The 18,990-nt window shown below is 40.4% G+C and overlaps 1 protein-coding gene across 1 annotated transcript in view; it reads right to left on the reverse strand.

Annotated features, from left to right (window-relative positions):
* Nucleotides 1–5,168: 5,168 nt before the first annotated feature.
* ZBTB11 (zinc finger and BTB domain containing 11) overlaps nucleotides 5,169–18,990 on the reverse strand; it is a 32,548-nt gene continuing 18,726 nt past the window's right edge. The window contains exons 6-11 of the mRNA XM_002758854.6: nucleotides 15,644–15,889; nucleotides 11,160–11,304; nucleotides 10,348–10,465; nucleotides 8,391–8,549; nucleotides 8,110–8,285; nucleotides 5,169–7,572 (exon numbers count right to left, since the gene is read on the reverse strand). Coding sequence (XP_002758900.4) covers nucleotides 7,055–7,572; nucleotides 8,110–8,285; nucleotides 8,391–8,549; nucleotides 10,348–10,465; nucleotides 11,160–11,304; nucleotides 15,644–15,889 — 1,362 coding nt within the window. The 3' untranslated portion in view covers nucleotides 5,169–7,054. The remainder of the gene's footprint in view (nucleotides 7,573–8,109; nucleotides 8,286–8,390; nucleotides 8,550–10,347; nucleotides 10,466–11,159; nucleotides 11,305–15,643; nucleotides 15,890–18,990) is intronic.

Genomic DNA, 18,990 nt, shown 5'->3' on the forward strand with positions numbered 1-18,990 from the left:
TGGCCAATATGATTATAGTCTTCAATGTTGGAGGTGGGGCATGGTGGGAGGTGATTGGAGTATAGGGTGGATTTCTTCCTTTAGTGCTGTTCTCTTGATAGAGTTCTCACAAGATCCGGTCGTTTAAAAGTGTGTGGTACCTTCCCACCCTCTCTCCCTCCTGCTCCAGCCATGTAAGACAGGCCCACTTCTCCTTTGACTTCCGCCATGATTGCAAGTTTCCTGAGGTCTCCCCAGCCATGCTTTCTGCACAGCCTTTGGAACTGTGAGCTAATTAAACCTTTTTATAATAAATTACCTAGTCTCAGATTTTTTTTTTTTTTTGAGACGGAGTTTCGCTCTTGTTACCCAGGCTGGAGTGCAATGGCACGATCTCTGCTCACCGCAACCTCCGCCTCCTGGGTTCAGGCAATTCTCCTGCCTCAGCCTCCTGAGTAGCTGGGATTACAGGCACACGCCACCATGCCCAGCTAATTTTTTGTATTTTTAGTAGAAACAGTATTTCACCATATTGTCCAGGCTGGTCTCGAACTCCTGACCTTGTGATCCACCCACCTTGGTCTCCCAAAGTGCTGGCCAAGGTTAGAGATTTTTCAAAGGCAGTTTGGGGAAAGCGGTAGGGGCTGCTCAACTAGGAGTGCTTGCTGCTGATTTGATGGTTCGGAGGTGAAATCACAGGGAGTTGAAGTCCTTCTGCCCTGAGTCACTTCTGGCTGGAGCCACAGGAGGGTAGTTGGGTCCAGATGAAGCCATTGGGATGAGGCATGCAAAAAAAACCTGAAAAGATACCTCAGAAGGCCAGTCTCAGGTTTCTGAGGCAGAGTCTTGCTCTGTTGCCCAGGTTGGAGTGCAGTGGCACAATCTCCACTCTCTGCAACCTCAACCTCCTGAGTTCAAACTATTCTTCTGCCTCAGCCTCCCAAGTAGCTGGGACTAAAAGCACTTGGTCACCATGCCCAGCTAATTTTTGTATTTTTAGTAGACAGGGTTTCACCATGTTGGCCAGGCTGGTCTCGAACTCCTGACCTCATGTGATCTACCTGCCTTGGCCTCCCAAAGTACTGGGATTACAGGCATGAGCCACTGCACCCAGCCCAATTTTTTTTTTTTTTTTTTAAATGGAGTCTCCCTCTGTTGCCCAGGCTGGAGTGCAGTGGTGCGAACTCAGCTCACTGGAACCTCTGCCTCCTGGGTTCAAGCAATTCTCCTGCCTCAGGTTCCCGAGTAGCTGGAATTATAGGAGTGCTACCATGCCCGGCCAATTTTTTTCTTTTTTTTCCAGAGGGAGTCTCACTCTGTAACTCAAGCTGGAGTACAGTGGCATGATCTTGGCTTATTGCAACCTCTGCCTCCCAGGTTCAAATGATTTTCCTGCCTCAGCCTCCCTAGTAGCAGGGACTATAGGCACCTGCCACCATACCCAGCTAATTTTTTTGTATTTTTAGTAGAGATGGGGTTTCATGATGTTGGCCAGGCTGGTCTCCTGACCTCAAATGATGCACTCACCTCAGCCTCCCAAAGTGTTGACATTACGGGCCTGACCCACCGCACCCAGCTCAATAAGAATTTTAAATGAACATATGAATAAAATCAGCAAAGTAAGCTGAATGGAAATGGGAAGCAGAAATAAGCATCTATGAAGAACCAAGTGGAAATTCTAGCATAAGAAAAATATAATTTTTGAAATGAAGAATGCAATAGATAATTAAATAAAAACAATTGAAAATCAGGTCAAGGGACTCTCATAGGTTATCAGGAAGGGAGAAGATGGAGAGAATGACATACAAAGGTACTGAGGGTGAAAATAAAACTGCCAAAATATGATCAATGGGAAGGAAGACTGCTAAAATATGACACCCCAAGAAAGAAGAGAATAACTGAGGGTAAAAATAGTTTTAAAAACAACACGACTTGGCTTTCAGTATTTGGCAGCTAAGACACCTGAGCATTTCTGCTTATTAATCTCCTGTGGAAGTCAAAGTACTTTGTAAGAAAGGGCTCTGAATATGAAACTAAGTGGAAGCTGCAGTATCCTCTAGTAGATGAAAACGCCAGTCCCAAAGGGGTCGGCTTCGGGCTGCCAGATGGTGACAAGAGATCAGGGTTTGGGAACACAAAAATGGAAACAGCTCCACACGAAGCTGGGACCAACGTCCAGCTTCACTTTCAGCAAAAATACAAACCAGAAAAAAATCCATTCACCACCCCAGAGAGAGAAGGGTATTTGTCTCATGCCGAGCTTCAGGCAGGCCAAAAGCCTCCCCAGAAGCTTTTTTTTGAGACAGAGTTTCACCCTCGTTGCTCAGGCTGGAGTGCAATGGCATGATCTCGGCCCACTACAACCTCTGCCTCCGAGGTTCAAGTGATTCTCCTGCCTCAGCCTCCTGAGTAGCTGGGATTACAGGCTCCGGCCACCACACCCGACCAATTTTGTATTTTTACGGGGTTTCTCCATGTTGGTCAGGCTGGTTTCAAAACGGATCTGGAAGCAACTATCTTCAACCTAGGTAGGTGGCATAAGATTCCCTAAAATAAGGCCATTAGTCCATTTGGGCTGCTATACCAAAATACCATAAGCTGCATAATTTATAAATAACATAAATTTATTGTCACTGTTCTGGAGGCTGGGAAGTTCAAGATCGAGGCTCCACTAGGCTCAGTGTTTGGCAAGGGCTGCTGTCCGCTTCCAAAATGGAGCCTTGTTGCTGTGTTCTCACATGGCATAGGGCCATAAGGCAAAAACGGCAAAAAGAATTTAGCTAGTAGCTTCCAGCCCTTTTATAAGGCACAAATACATTCATGAGGGCAAGGGTCTCATGACCCAATCACTTCTCAAAGCCATACCTCAATACTGCTGCATTAGGAATTAAGAAGTTTCAACATGAATTCTGACAGATACAAACATTTCAACCATAGCAGGCCCTATAAGAGATGAACTCATACTCTAAAATATAAAACTCCTTGAAGGGCTGGGCACAGTGGCTCACACCTGTAGTCCCAGCACTTTGGGAGGCTGAGGTGGGAGGATCGCATGAGCCCAGAAGTGGAGGCTGCAGTGAACGATGATAGTGCCTCTGCACTCTAGCTTGGGTGATGGGAGTGAGACCCTGTCCCTGTCCCCTTCCTCGCCAAAAAATTGAATAGCGGTAATATTAAACTTCAAAACTTCAGACGGCTGATCCAGTTGCAGAGGTATTTACAACTAATTGGTCATAACTTCTCCATGCCCACTGCTTCACTTGACTAGCAAAAAAGCAAGCAAACAAACAAACAAACAAAATGAAACTCTCAAATTACAATAGACTATAAAATAAATATGGCATATTTTAAGTGATTAAAGAAATTATTTATGTATCTTTGCTCCACACATTTCAATAACTAGTACTGGTAAATTAGTAGGATCAGCTGAAACAAAGGCTTTTACTGAACATGTGCCAAGCACTGGATGTAAAACCCCTGTTAGAAACCTCCAAGAAGATTACAGATTTGAAAAAAAGAATCATGGACAGAAAACATCATCGGCCCTGTATGGTGGCTCACACCTGTAATCCCAGTACTCAGGAAGGCTTAGGTGGGAGGATCACTTGAGCCTAGGAATTTGAGACCAGCCTGGGCAACAAGGAGAGACCCCATCTCTACAAAAAATAAATTACCTAGCTGGGCTTTTTGGGAGCTAGTGGTCCCAGCTACTTGGGAGGCTGAGGCAGCACTGCTTGAGCCCAGGAGGTCAAGGCTATAGTGGGCCATGGTTGCACAACTACACTCTGGCCTGGGCAACAGAGACTCTGTCTCAAAAAAACAAAACATCATGCCCACACAGTTTTTACCAATGCTATAAGAACAAGAGGGGAAAAAGACTGAAGGTCTGGTTTAGCTCTAAATTCAACAGTTTATCTTGTGCAATTATGCAACCCCCGCATCGGCTTTTAGTAAAATGAACATATGAAACCTGTTAGAGCATTACTTAATTCATTTCCATTGACAATACATGGCATTTCAGGGGGTAACCGCAGTGACTCAAATCGCTTAGTACCAGCAGCAGTAACAAGTAGCCACAAATGCTTAAGGACTCGATATTTGATCAGGAGACACCTAGAGTTTTTGGAAGTCATCTGATGACAGCAATATGCTTTATGCTTCTAAAAAGAAATTGTTATAAATTAGCAATGCCCTCATGGTAACATTAAAACTGTGCTGAATTTTTGGAACCTTAACATTTGTTTCTACATGGAGTTTATAAATTCTACACATTTAAATTATTGAAAGCTGATGGCTGATGGCACAGTAGTTAATTTTATGGCAAGATTACAAAACAGGAGAGTTCCCTGATACACTCACAGGACATGTGATGGGGGTATGGCTTATCTGTTCAGCCAAACCCCTTACAGAAGGGGGAGCACACAGACTGGGCAAGTGTAGGAGCTGGATTGAGCGCTTTTGAGCTCTGGCCCCATAGTAGCATCTGGTTGGAGGTGCAGGTGACTCCTGAAGCCCCAGTGGGCATGTTACAGTGCTCCTTTAGCACTGCTGTCCACAGATGGCTTAAGTGTTAACCAGCTCAGTGCCCTCTTGGTACCTGGGTTCTTGTCTGGCATCCAGGAAGAATTAGGTCACATGGACAAACTGAAGGATGGTGAATGCAGGGGATTTTATTGCCAGATAACGGTGGCTCTCAGTGGGATGGATGGAGAGTTGGAAAGGGGATGGAGTGGGAAGATCATCTTCCCCTGGAGTTCAGCCATCCCATGGCTGATCTCTCCGACCATCCCCAGCTGAACTCCTTTCAACGTTTAGATGCTCCTTCTCTGCCACATTGCTCTTTTGCTCATGGAGCCTGGGGTTTAGGGTTTATATGGGTACAGGATCAGGGGCTGTGGTGGACCACAAAGCAACATTTGGGCGTGAAAACAGGAATGCCTGTTCCCATTTAGGGCCATGGGTTTTCCAGGCCTTTGCTGGGGAACTGCCCCCTTCTACCCATTATTTCCTTGCCTCCTGTCCATATCAATTATATTTATAAGAGTAAGGAGTTTTAATATTAAGTGTTCCTCCAATTGTTATTTTTTCATGTTTGATTACCTTTCCATTTTAAAATAAATTAACTTAGTAACATATCAAGTAACAACTGATTTATGAATTGAAAATAGTGACAAGCCCAACTCCAAAGCTCATGCTTTTAAACAAGATTCAACATCTTTTATTTACATATTTATGACACACATTAATGGTTGTATACAATTTTTAAACTAAATCTAATAACAATAGTGAGGATGGAACATAAAAGACACAATTCCAAATTTTAGACAGGTTGAAATGCTTTTTCACCAACTGAAAGATAAATGAGCAGCCATTATAAAGTTATGGGCTATATGTCAATTCACTTCTTAAAATGGAAAGTCAGCCACACAGCTGTTAAAACAATGAAAAATTTGCAAATGCAAATAGATAATGCATGCACAGCTATCACATTTATTCTTTATTCTTAAAGCCATTTTTAAAGTAAACTGGGAGAGGCATCTTAATAATATATACATCAAGGCACATTCTTTTCCTGTGCTTTAGGAATGACTTACATGTGATCTGCTTATATCTTAATTTTATACTTTATAACAGCTTCTAATACCTACAGGCTTAATTTTTAACAATTATACTTTGAGTGGTAGTTCCCCAGAGAGAAATGTGTCATCTCTCATGGTTATTTTCAAAGTCAGAAAATTGGATAGCTTTAAGGAGGTGGGATTTAAAAATCAAACATATGAATTAATATAGTTTTCAGGTAACCTTTAAAAATAATTTATCTTCAGTCTGGGCATGGTGGCTTACACCTGTAATCCCAGCACTTTGGGAGGCTGAGGCAGGAGAATCACTTGAACCCAGGAGGCGGAGGTTATGGTAAGCTGAGATTGTGCCACTGTACTCCAGCCTGGGCAACGAGAGCAAAACTTCATCTCAAAAGAAAAAAATTTACCTTCCACAATTTGGTGAAATTGTAATCAATTAATTTCTTCAAGTATTATACTATGAGGGCTGCATTAATTTTCAATATTCTGAAATTATCTGACAATTACATGGTATCCACAGAGCTGCTGTGAATTTCTACATTGCTATCCGATTTCTCAACTGCAGTTTTTCAACCAAATTAAACAAACATGATACAAAAGTTGAAAACATATCAAACCTAGCTTATCAACTTGTTCATTCTTTACAAAGAATGAGAAATTTTTTTCCCCATTAATTGTCCTAGGTTAACAAGGAGATTTTTTCCATCAACAGTGTTTAATAACAGTGTTCTTTTCTCATGGTCAATTTACTTGCCTTGAAGAGACAGTATAATAAGGTTTTAATAAGCATTTCATGCATTTTAATGGCATTTGAAAAATTAGCTATTCATTTATGGGCTCCCCATATAGATAAATATATTGTGCAAACTTGATTACAACATGTAACTCATTAAGTGCTTTAAAAACAGAATAAAGAATCCCTGACTGAAAAGGGGATAAAATAAATAGTCAAGAATCACAGATCTAAAGCATTTAAAAGTAATATACCTATGCATCCTATTGAAATGCTTTATATTATAATTTTCTTTTTAATCCATAAACAGGGCAGATGAATCACGGAATCTCTATATTTTGAGAATAAAACAGAAGAAAAGCCAACTGGTGCAGCCTTTTAAATGCAAAATGTATAATAATGTCAAAATGCAAATGAAACTGTACAGTTTTAAATTCAGTACAGTCATTTATAAACATTAATTCATAAAAGGTGTATCATGATAAACCACTGCCATCAAATATTAGGTTAGTGCAAAAGTAATTAATTAGTCAATTACTAAAGTAATCGCACCAACCTAATAGACTTGTTTTCAATTCCTTTACACTCAATGGACTTTTCGATAGAACCCATCGGCCGGACAGAATATTTGGAAATGTTGTTACCAAACAGCCCAGAGCCTTGATATGTAAACTCCAAGCACATAGTCACAAAGAACTGTAAACAAATGTTCTGTGAGTTCAGTGTACAAGAGATGTTACTTTTTAACTTCATAACGTATTCATTCTCCTTCTGAAATATGTGCTACCTCTACTTTAACAGTTTGAATAGCTTCTGCAACTTCAGATAGCTTCTGTCCTTGCTGTTGTGCCAAGACATAATTAACCACTTGCATTATACTTTGGTCAGAAAGTGTAGAAACCGATGGATACTCTTCAGTAGCTGCAACAGCTTCCAGAGCTTCCATAGTGTCTCCTGTCACTACCACAGTCTCAAGTTCTTGAGGACCACTGCTTTCTTGTTCCTGCATGTCTGCTGTTAAGATGCTAACAGCATGTGCCACCTGAGTTCCTTGGTTATGAAACTGAAGGGTGTCTTTTTCCAGCATAATTTTGCAAGGCACATAGTCTCTGTGGAATTTAGTCATATGTTTACGGAGTGTTCGAGCATCTATGTAGGCTTCACTACATACAGGACAGACATAGGGCCGTTCACCTGTATGTGTTCTGACGTGGCGTTTTAGTGATCGGGCATCAGCCCAAGCGACTCCACATGTTAAGCACTCAAATGGCTTAACTCCTAAAAAAAAAAAAAAAAAAAGCAAGTGTAGTGAGGTGCAAGTACTGAAATACATTTAAACTGCCGGCCAAATTTCCTTTTATTAAAAAGCATAGTAGACAAGCCTTTCTACCTTGACTATGGCAATGTTTTATTTAGGCCCTAATAGTTTTCCTTAGAATAAACAAGATTCTAAACTATAAATCTCTTTAAAGATCTTCCTACGGACAGATGTGATTGAGAGACAAATTTTAGTTTCTGTGCATGATCTCATTTATTCCTTCATTCCTACACAGCAATCCTATAACCCTAGGATAATAAAAAAGAGGCTTCAAATAGTTTAGTTCAGCATAACAATGTTGATATGAAATTAAGTTCACTGAAATAGGAATCTGTATACACAATAATAGGTACTCAGGTTGCGGATCACCTCTGTCATTTGAATCAAGATATAAAATTAATCTCTTACCAAGGAAGGTGAAACAGCCAGCAAAAGCAGAATCACTACTGAACTGGCTTTTATTCTATTTAGATACATATAATACAAAGCATAGATACCTTCATGGTTGTTCATGTGTCTCCTATACTCTCTTAGCTGAGTGAATTTTCTTCCACATTTCTCACACACCCGTTCCAGGTTTTGCTTTGCTCTTCCTTTTTTCCCATGAGTGGCTTTCTTTACATGCCTTCTGAACAAAGCTTTTTCATAAAATTCTTTGCCACATATATTACACCTAAAATAGGGGAAAAGACCAAATTATTTTGTCCAAAGCAGCAGCAGCCATAACAAGCAGAGAACACACATGTATCAAGTTCAGCTCCTTCTCAAATTTACCCACCTATAAGGCTCAGTTACAGAATGAGACTTCACATGGGAATACCAATCTTTCTTCCAACTATAGCACTTATCACAAAATTGGCACTGGAATGGCTTCACACCAAGATGTTTGTTCATGTGCTGGCGAAGATCTCTAGCTTCAAAGAAACTTTTTTCACATCTGCAATAAAGTTCAGTTACCCAGTTGTATGATCTTATTCCTTTAAAACAAGTTTCCAAGAACTCAGTAACTATTTTTAGTTTTTTAGAACTCCAAAAGATGATCTCAACCTAAAAGAATTCCCTAATTTTCCAATCTTGCATAAAGGCTACAGGGTTTTAGGTTCTTTTTATCATAAGACCACTAGAAATGTTTTAGAAAGAATCGTGCATGTTCTCAACAGTTATTACAGAGGAAATTTATTATTCTCCCTCTCCCCTAACTGACCCCACTTTGAGATCCCTATTCAATCCTCTAATTCTCAGTCCATGTGTTGAGGGTAGGCTTTACCTCTGACCCTAAGGAGAGAGCAATGACTTGGGCCTAAGTCAATCACAGCACAGTATTCCCTTACAGTGACTGACTCAGGGTTGACGGACTTAACTTGATGTAACTGGAGTAACCCTCAGGGCTTTGATGGAACTACCAGAGACAAAGTTTGACAATCTGGGATTTGAGAGGATGTGAAACTGAAACCACTGCCACTGCCACTGTCCTTTGAGGATGTGAGACTGAAACCACTGCCATCAACCATGTGGTGCCTCTGAGAAAACAAGTGCTAATGAATTTGAATACAGTTTACATGAAACCACTCAGACTCCTAGACTTTACACTTAATTCAAGCCTGTTTTCATTGGGTGTACTTTCACTTACAACTGAAAATGTATTGACGACAAACTATCTCTGTTTCAAAATAAGACTAATTAGAGTAACATCAACAAATATGGCAAGTAGGAAACTCCAAAAGCCCATCTCTCCATAAAAGCAGAGGATAAACTGGCAAACTGTCAGACTCAACCTCACCAGGAACTCAAGACACTAATTAAAAGCTTATACTGACCAGGCAAATGTTTAATAAAGAAAAAAAAATTGTTGAATCCCTGTAAGAGAGCTTTCTGATGTACCCCTGAACCTAAAATCAAAGTTAAAAAAAAAAAAAAAGAGAGAGAGAGAGCTTCCTGGCTTTTTATTTTTTTCCCCAAGAGACAGGGTCTTGCTATGTTGCCTCCCCAGACTAGTTTTGAATTTCTGGCCTTAAGCAATCCTCCCACCTCTGTCTCCTGAAGTGCTGGGATAACAGGCATGAGCCACTGCATCCACCCTAAAATGATTTTTTTTTTTTTAGGCGAGTCTCACTCTGTCACCCAGGATGGAGTGCAGTGGTTCAATCTTGGCTCACTGCAACCTCCACTTCTCAGATTTGTGATTCTGCTACCTCAGCCTCCCAAGAAGCTGGCACTACGGGCATGCACTACCACAACTGGCTGAGTTTTGTATTTTTAGTAGAGATGGGGTTTCGCCATGTTGGCCAGGCTGGTCTCGAATTTCTGACTTCAGATGATCCTCCTGCCCTGGCCTCCCAAAGTTCTGGGATTACAGGCTTGAGCTGTTGTGCTTGGCTCAATTAATTTTATGCTATATGAATTTTATCTCAATTATAACAGAGATTTTAGGAGGCTCTGGAAATGAAGACGAGTGGGGGAAAGAAACTGGCTGCTAGTGAGACCCTTCTTTCCACAGTCCCCACCTCCAGGTAGTACATTTGAAAATCTCCTTAAATCACTTTAAATGAGTGATTTGTATAGCTTATAATTTACATCACAAAGATGTTTAAAAATAGTAACACTTAGGCAAGAAAAAAAGGACTTTAAAATCAAGAGGGAACTGAAGTTAGTTTAATATCATCTTCAAATTTTTTTTGAAAACTTAGTAAAAACATAATTAAATTAACTGAATGCCTCACATATTGAATACTTACTGAGTACAATGATAGCCTCGAACCTCAGGCTTTGGTTGGTGTTTCTTGAAGTGCTTGCTGAGTCCAGAACCCCTATGAAAAGACTTCCCACAAACTGAGCAAAGGTACTTGGACTCTCCTATTAAATAAAATTAAAACCCTGTCACATATCCAGCAATCAGTCCTCTTTTAACAGAATTCTTTATGTCGTATTTCGGAAGTTATTTTACCAAAGGGACATGGAAGCTGTAACATTTGGCAGACATCTAAGAATAACAATAAACCATGTCAAAATCCCCCTTTCCTCTCTACAACTATAGTACTATCAGAGGCTACAATCCAAGAAATGTGATACAGTTCTATGACCTATGGATTGTAATAGTAATAGAGTTGAATATAAGTTGCAGCAGGCATCTACCCTTCATTGGCTATTCCTATATTTCTGCTTTAAAACATCTAAAAATAAGTAAACATGGACAAAAAATATAAGCCAACTCCTATGTTGACAATTATGTCTACCTACCGTTTAATTTTCTAAAAGCATGATCACTTCTTTATGCCTAGATTTAAATTATGCTGATTTTAACACTTAGTACACATTTTTCTACACTGAAGCAAACAATGAATATTTTGTACACAAACACAGCTATAAAACCAGATTTAAGAAAATGCAGCAGTTAAAAAAATGCTTTTAATTTTAAATACTGTCTCAATACAAAATTGAGCACATACAACTATCAGTTTATTAACATAATTTCTGGTATAATTAAAGCATAATCATTATAAATTAATATTTATGAAATGTAACTATGTCAATATAACTTTCTCATTACCTGTGTGAATACTCATATGTTCTTGAAGACTCCGTTTGGTAACAAATGACTTAACACACAGCTCACATTGGAACTGCTTTTGTGACTGATGGAGACTCTGGTGTAATTTTAGACCATGCTTATAGATAAATGTCTTTCCACAGACCTAAGATAGAACGGGGGTGATAAAGTCAATAAAATAAAAAGGGAGACTTTCTAACAATGAGGACAGAGAAAATGAATGTTATTTTAAATAATATTTAAGTTATTTAACTTATAATAAACACAGTGACAGAGTGAAAGTTGAAACCAACTTGAAAGGTGACCCCTCTTCTGATTCAGTATTCAACAGATATTGTTAACTTTCTTAAATCCATGTGATCACCAGAGACTCTCAAAATAGTAAAAATCAGACAAACCTTATGCTATCCTTGAGACTGGTAAATAGTAAACCTTCTATTAAGAGACATGGGAGCTTAATCAAGAACAATGTACCATTTCCTGCTACACCAACTAGAACAGTACTTTTCAAACTGTGATGAACCAGATTAAGGGTGGGTCTGTCTTTTCAGCCCACTGACTCAAACGTTAATCTCCTTTGGCAAAACCCTTACAGATACACTAAGGATTGATACTTTTTTCCTTTCCACAGTCCACCGAGAGAAATTTCTGTTAAACACAATAAAAATGATGGCTCATGCCTATAACCCCAGCACTTTGGGAGGCTGAGGCAGGTGGATCACCTGAGGTCAGGAGTTCAAGACCAGCCTGACCAACATGGAGCAACCCCGTCTCTACTAAAAAATACAAAATTAGCCAGATGTGGTGGCACATGCCTGTAATCCCAGCTACTTGGGAGGGTGAGGCAAGAAAATCGCTTGAACCTGGGAGGTGGAGGTTACAGTGAGCTGATATTGAGCCACTGCATTCCAGCCTGGGCAATAAGAGCGAAACTCCACCTCAAAAAAAAAAAAAAAAAAAAAGATGTGACAACGGTCAAATTGCTATGACAGTTTCTACATGCTTACTCTATTTCTGTACTTATCTCCTATAGGCCACACATTGAGTAGTGCCACATGGGAAGACCAGAGGCCCAACTAATACTTGGTATTTAAATTTATGGCTGGGCACGGTGGTTCACACCTATAATCCCAGCACTTTGGGAGGCCGAGACAGGCAGATCATTTGTGGTCAGGAGTTTCAGACCAGCCTGGTCAACATGGTGAAACCCCATCTCTACTAAAAAAGAAAAAAAAAAAAAAATTAGCCAGGTATGGTGGCAGGTGCCTGTAATCACAGCTACTCGGGAGTCTCAGGCAGGAGAATTGCTTGAACCCAGGAGGTGGAGGTTGCGGTGAGCCAAGATGGCACTACCATACTCCAGCCTGGGTGACAGAGCAAGAATGTGTCACAAAAAAACAAAAATAAAAATACATACATACATACATTTATGAATAAAGTGATCCTTAGGACTTGGCTTCAAAATAACTGGCAGGGGAGCGGGGTGGGGGGAGTACCCCAGCACTTTGGGAGGCTGAGGCAGGTGGATCACCTGAGATCGGAGGTTCAAGACCAGCCTGAACAACATGGAGAAATCCAGTCTCTACTAAAAATACAAAATTAGCCGGGCATGGTGGCACATGCCTGTAATCCCAAATACTCGCAAGGGTGAGGCAGGAGAATTGCTTGAACCCAGGAGGCAGAGGTTATGGCAAGCCGAGATCATGCCATTGCACTCCAGTCTGGGTAACAAGAGTGAAACTCTGTGTCAAAAAAAAAAAAAAAAAAGAGTATACATAAAACACATGTGACCACGAGCTGGTAACTACTGAAGTTGGGTGAAGGGTACATGAGGGTCCACCTCATTCTCTTCTAATATAATAAAAGGGTACAAAAAAGAGAAATATAAAATATCTAATTGGAGGACAGGTGTAGTGGCTTTTGCCTATAATCCCCTATAATCCCAGCACTTTGGTAGACCAAGGTAGAAGAATAGCTTGAGACCAGAAGTTCAAGACCAGCCTGGGCAATACAGCAAGAACCTACAAAAACTAAAAAAAAAAAAAGAAAAAAATTAGGTGGGTGTGGTGGCATGCACTTGAAGTTCTAGCTACTTGGGTGGCTGATACAGGAGGATTGCTTGAAATCAGGGGTTTGAGTTTACTGTGAGTTAAGATAATGCCACTGTACTCTGACCTGGTTAACAAAACAGGAAAGACCTTGTCTTTGATGAAAAATGAGAACACATAGACACAGGGACGTACTACACACTGGGGTCTATTGGGGGGAATAGGGGAGGGACAGCGGTGGGGGGAGCTGGGGAGGGATAGCCTGGGAAGAAATGCCAAATGTGGGTGAAGGGGAGGAAGGCGGCAAAACACACTGCCATGTGTGTACCTATGCAAGTATCTTGCATGTTCTGCATATGTACCCCAAAACCTAAAATGCAATTTAAAAAAATAAATAAAAAATAAATAAATAAAATGTGTCCCAGAGATTCTGGCAAAAAAAAAGAACAAAACACAACTCATTGATAGATGAAAAAGGTACTTGCACATGCATATTTCCAGCAGCACAATTCACAGTTGCAAAAATATGCAACCAGCCCAAATGTCCATAATTCAACAAGCAGATAAAGAAAATGTGGTATATATGGGTGTGTGTGTGTGTCTCTCTCTCTCTCACACACACACACACACACACACACACGTGCAGTGGCACAATCTCGGCTTACTGCAATCTCCGTCTCCCAGGTTATAGCGTTTGGAGACCATTACTCTCAGTGAAGTAACAACTCAGGAATGGAAAACCAAACGTCGTATGTTCTCACTTTTAAGTGAGAGCTAAGCTATGAATAAGGGGAAAGGGTGAGTTGGGGGTGAGGCATAAAAGACTACATCACCAGGTACAGTGTAGACTACTCAGGTGATGGGTACACCAAAATTTCAGAAATCATCACTAAAAACTTATGCATGTAACCACACACCACCTGTTCCTCAAAAATTATTAAAATAAAAAAAGAAAAAATCTCACTGGTTCCAAAACTTTTTTTTTTAAGTCAGAGTTTTGCTCCTATTACCCAGGCTCGAGTGCAATGGTGAAATCTTCTCACTGCAACTTTGGCCTCGCGGGTTCCAGTGACTCTCCTGCCTCAGCCTTCCGAGTAGCTGGGATTTCAGACAGGACACCACACCCGGCTAATTCTGTATTTTTAGTAGAAATGGGGTTTCTCCATGTTGGTCAGGCTTGTCTCACTCAACCTCAGGTGATCTGCCTGACTCGGCCTCCCAAAGTGCTGGGATTACAGGCGTGAGCCACCACACTTGGCCTGAATACTGTTTTTTAATTTTAAAAAACTGAGTTAGGCCTAGCATAGTGGCTCACACCTGTAATTCCAGTACTTTGGAAGCCTGAGGCAGGAACACTAGTTGAGCCCAGGAACTTGAGGCCAGCCTGGGCAAGAGAGTGAGATTCCCATCTCCACAAAATATAAAAAAAAATTAGCCAGGTGTGGTGGTGCACACCTGTAATCCCATTTACTTGGGAGGCTAAGGTGGAAGGATGGTGTAAGCCTCTGGGAGGTGGAGGCTGCAGTAAGCTGTGATCATGCCATTACAATCCAGCCTGGGTGATAGAGCAATACCTTGTCTCAAAACAGACAGTAAAACCCAAACTGAGTCATACTCATATATAAAGTTACAAGTGCTATTAGAAATTTTTCACTGTTCCAAATAGCCTGAAGCGGCTAATTACAGGATTCATGATTTGGCATTTAGGTATCTTTTTTTTTTTTTTTGAGACAAATTCTTGCTCTGTTGCCCGGCTGGAGTGCAGTGGTGCAACCTCCGCCTCAGCTCACTGCAACCTCTGCCTTCCAGGTTTAAGTGATTCTCCTGCCTCAGTCTCCCAAGTAGCTGGGGATTATAGGCATCCACCACCATGCCCAGCTAGTATTTTGTTTTTTGATTTTTAGTAGAGACGGCATTTCACCATGTTGGCCAGGCTGGTCTCAAACTCCTGACCTTATGATCCACCTGCCTTGGCCTCCCAAAGTGCTGGGATTACAGGCGTGAGCCACTGCTCCTGGCCTGGCATTTAGGTACTTTCAATCCTTAGCTCTAGAGAAGAACACAGCTTAGGCAGGACTATTACAGACCACAGAGATTTGTTAAAGCCATGGGTTCCTTTCCAGTCCAGGTTGGTCTTGTTGAAGATTAAGGAATGAATGGAAGGATAAATTGGTTATTTTTTACCCTATACATTCTCTGGACTCTAGTAAGTTTTCACAAACATCTTAAATAGATTTAAATTACAACTTCAGAGAGCAAATTAAAAATGTATGATGATAGGGAATCACCTTTGATCTAGGCAATAAAGAAGTCATACATTTCCCTGACATTTTACAAATATGAGTGACTTGAGAATACTTATCCCACTAGTCTCTTTGGTGCCCATAGTTAAGTTCTAATGTTCTTTAAATAGCAAAATAAATGTTACAGCTTTACCTGGCATGCATGTGGCTTTACACCTGTGTGCTTTAACATATGTATTCGAAGAGAGTATAATTTAGGTAATGTTCTTCCACATATGGAACATATAAATTCCCGTTTGGTTCTGCCCTTCTCAGATGATGTTCCTGATGCTTCGTTAGATGTAGAATTGGATGAAGATGAAGAGGGTGCATCTTTTCTGGTATGACGAATAAGGTGTGCTCGCAAGGAGGCACTGTACTGAAACTGTTTTTTACACAACTAAAAGAAAAGTAAACAAAATTCTCATTAAATTACCATTACAAAATGTTAAATGAAACTCAACTCATATTTGAACTTTGTTTTTGTTACAATTATATAAATCAATAAACACATGTATTATGTAAAAAACCATAGGTACTAGATTATAAAGATAAAAGGGATAAGACTCAAGCCCTATTCTGGAGAGGATGAAGTCTGATGACAGCACAAGTTTTTTGTTTTCTTAAATTTTATTTTATTATTATTATTTTGAGATGGAGTCTCATTCCGTTGCCCAGGCTGGAGTGCTGTGGCGCACTCTGGGCTCATTGCAACTTCTGACTCCTGGTTCGAGCGATTCTCCTGCTTCACCCTCCTGAGTAGCTGGGATTACAGGTGCCTTCGACCACATCTGGCTAATTTTTTGTATTATTAGTAGAGACGAGGTTTCACTATGTTGGCCACGCTGGTCTCGAACTCCTGATGTCATGATCCAGCCCTTGGCCTCCCAAAGTGCTGGGATTATAGGTGTGAGCCATCTCACCTGGTCATTTTTTACTTTTATTTTAAAAACCTGAAATAATTGGAATACAATTTTTTTTTTTTTGAGATGAAGTCTCACTCCGTCCCAGGCTGGATGGAGTGCAGTGGTGGGATCTCAGCTCACAGCAACCTCCGCCTCCCAGATTCATGCGATTCTCCTGCCTCAGTCTCCAGAGTATCTGGGACTACAGGTGTGTGCCACCACACCCAGCTAATTTTTGTATTGTTAGTGGAGGTGGGGTTTCACCATGTTGGCCAGGATGGTCTCGATCACCTAACCTCGACAGCACAAGACCTGTATGTTAAAAAAGGGAAGTATCAACAAGGTTGGGCTTCAAACAGGTCTTACAGGAATGGTTAAAAAGAAAATACCATCATTAGTATGAGTACTAATAGTTGTCATATGGAACAGAAGTAGGGGCTGGAAACAGAAATGTAAGGCTATGAATAATGGATTGGATTTTATCTCATAGTTGAAGATTCACAAAAGTTTTGTTCTTTTTAAAATCGAAAGTTACATATGCTTACCCTCTTCAAAACCTATTTTTAAAACAAGTAAAACTGGTCTCCTGGCCAATCATCTCCACTATATTTTGCTTCTAGAGTTATCTTTGACTTTGTTTTTAAGTGCAGCTGTGCTTGGATGAAGCCCTCAATGCTTCTCTTTGTAACTCTACGTAACATACATAATGGAAGTTGATTAGCATTTTCACTCCTCTACTCCCTACTCAGACACGTAAACAATTTCCATTACCCCTCTTTATCAATACTGTTATATCATATTCTTGAGTAGACAAATTCAAGGCTTGCATTTTTAGGATGTAAATATTATTACCACTGGGCCACATATAGCACACTGTAATTCTTTCTCCTTTCTTGCTTTTTGTTTTACTTATCTCTCTTTGCATTTACTAATCTGCCAAACCCTTCCCCCAACTGTACTGGGAGGAGATTTAAAACCCATCAACTTTTTGGAAATCTCTTCAAACCATTATGTCTTGGGCTGGGCATGGTGGCTTATGCCTGTAATCCCAGCATTTTGGGAGGCTGAAGAGGGTGGACTGCTTGAGTCCAGGAGTTTGAGACCAACCCGGGCAACATGGTAAAACCATCTCTACAAAAAAATACAAAAATTAGCCGAGCATGGTGGTACATGCCTGTGGTCCCAGCTATTTGGGAGGCTAAGACAGGAGGATCACTGGAGCCAGGGATGTGGAGGCTGCAGTGAGCACTGATAGGGCCATTGCACTCTAGCCTGGGTAACAGAGCAAGACCCTGTCTAAAAAAAAAAAAAAAAAAAAAAATTATGTCCCGGGGCTAGTTGTTCACAGTGCCTAGTACATAGCTTCATCCTGGGATCTCCCTTCACTATTTTCCTGATGAATCCCCTAGGACTCTGTTGAATTGAACACCACGTTTTTCCATTTACCATGCCTTGCTCATTTTAGCGGAACATATGTCAATAGCTTCTTGAGAAAATTTTGGTGGTAATACTTTAGAGACCTGGCATGTCTGAAATACTCTTATTCTACCAATGTAAATAATTAAAAGTTTGACTGATTAGCTGTAAGATTTCAAGCCAGAAATCATTTCTCTTTAGATTTTAAACACATTGTACCTTTGCCTTCTAGTTTCTGTTGCTGCTGCTGAAAAGCCTAAAGTCATTCTGATTCTCATTCTTTTTGAGACTGACAATGTTTTTGTCTTTCCTCTGGCAATTTATTTACTTTTGTCCCTTCGTTCTGAAATTTTATAATGTACTTTAATAGAGTTTTATTTTCATCCAGTGTGCCAGGCATTCAGTGTACTTTTAACACAGAAACTTCTTAAGTTCTGAAATTTTTATTAATGTTTACCATGTTGTTTGAAAATAATAATTGTGTAATGAATATCTTAGACAAATCCTATGATTTTCTTTCACTTCCATTTCTAACTTGTCTTTTTGCGCTATTTTCTGGGAGATTTCATTAGTTTTATTTCCCAACTTTTCTGAGATTTTTAGAAGGTATTATATGTTTTATTCCTAAAAAACTCTTTAGTTATTTTAATGTGTCCTTTATATTAATAAAATTTTTTTCTTTTGAGATGGAGTCTCCCTCTGTCGCCAGGCTGTAGTGTAGTGGTACAACCTCGGCTCACTGCAACCTCCGCCTCCCAGGTTCAAGCAATTCTCCTGCCTCAGCCTCCCGAGTTGCTGGGACTACAGGTGTGTGCCACCATGCCCAGCTAATTTTTGTATTTTTCGAACAGATGGGGTTTCACCATGTTGGCCAGGATGGTCGCAATCTCTTGACCTTGTGATCTGCCCGCCTTGGCCTCCCAAAATGCTGGGACTACAGGTGTGGGCCACTGTGCCTAATAAAACTTTTTTTAAGACTTTTTTTTTTAAACACTAGTCAAGTGCAGTAGTGAGAAGAGGGTAAAGAGTTAAACAAGGAGTTCGATCTGTAACTGTGAACAATCAATGGAGATAACTCACTAACTTCGGACCAGCCAATGTGATCTTTTATTAAAAACATTTTTTTTTGGTAGAGACAGAGTCTCGCTATATTGCCTGGTCTTGAACTCCTGGGCTTAAG

Source organism: Callithrix jacchus, chromosome 15 (assembly GCF_049354715.1).
Source record: "Callithrix jacchus isolate 240 chromosome 15, calJac240_pri, whole genome shotgun sequence".
NCBI classification, from domain to species: Eukaryota; Metazoa; Chordata; class Mammalia; order Primates; family Cebidae; genus Callithrix; species Callithrix jacchus.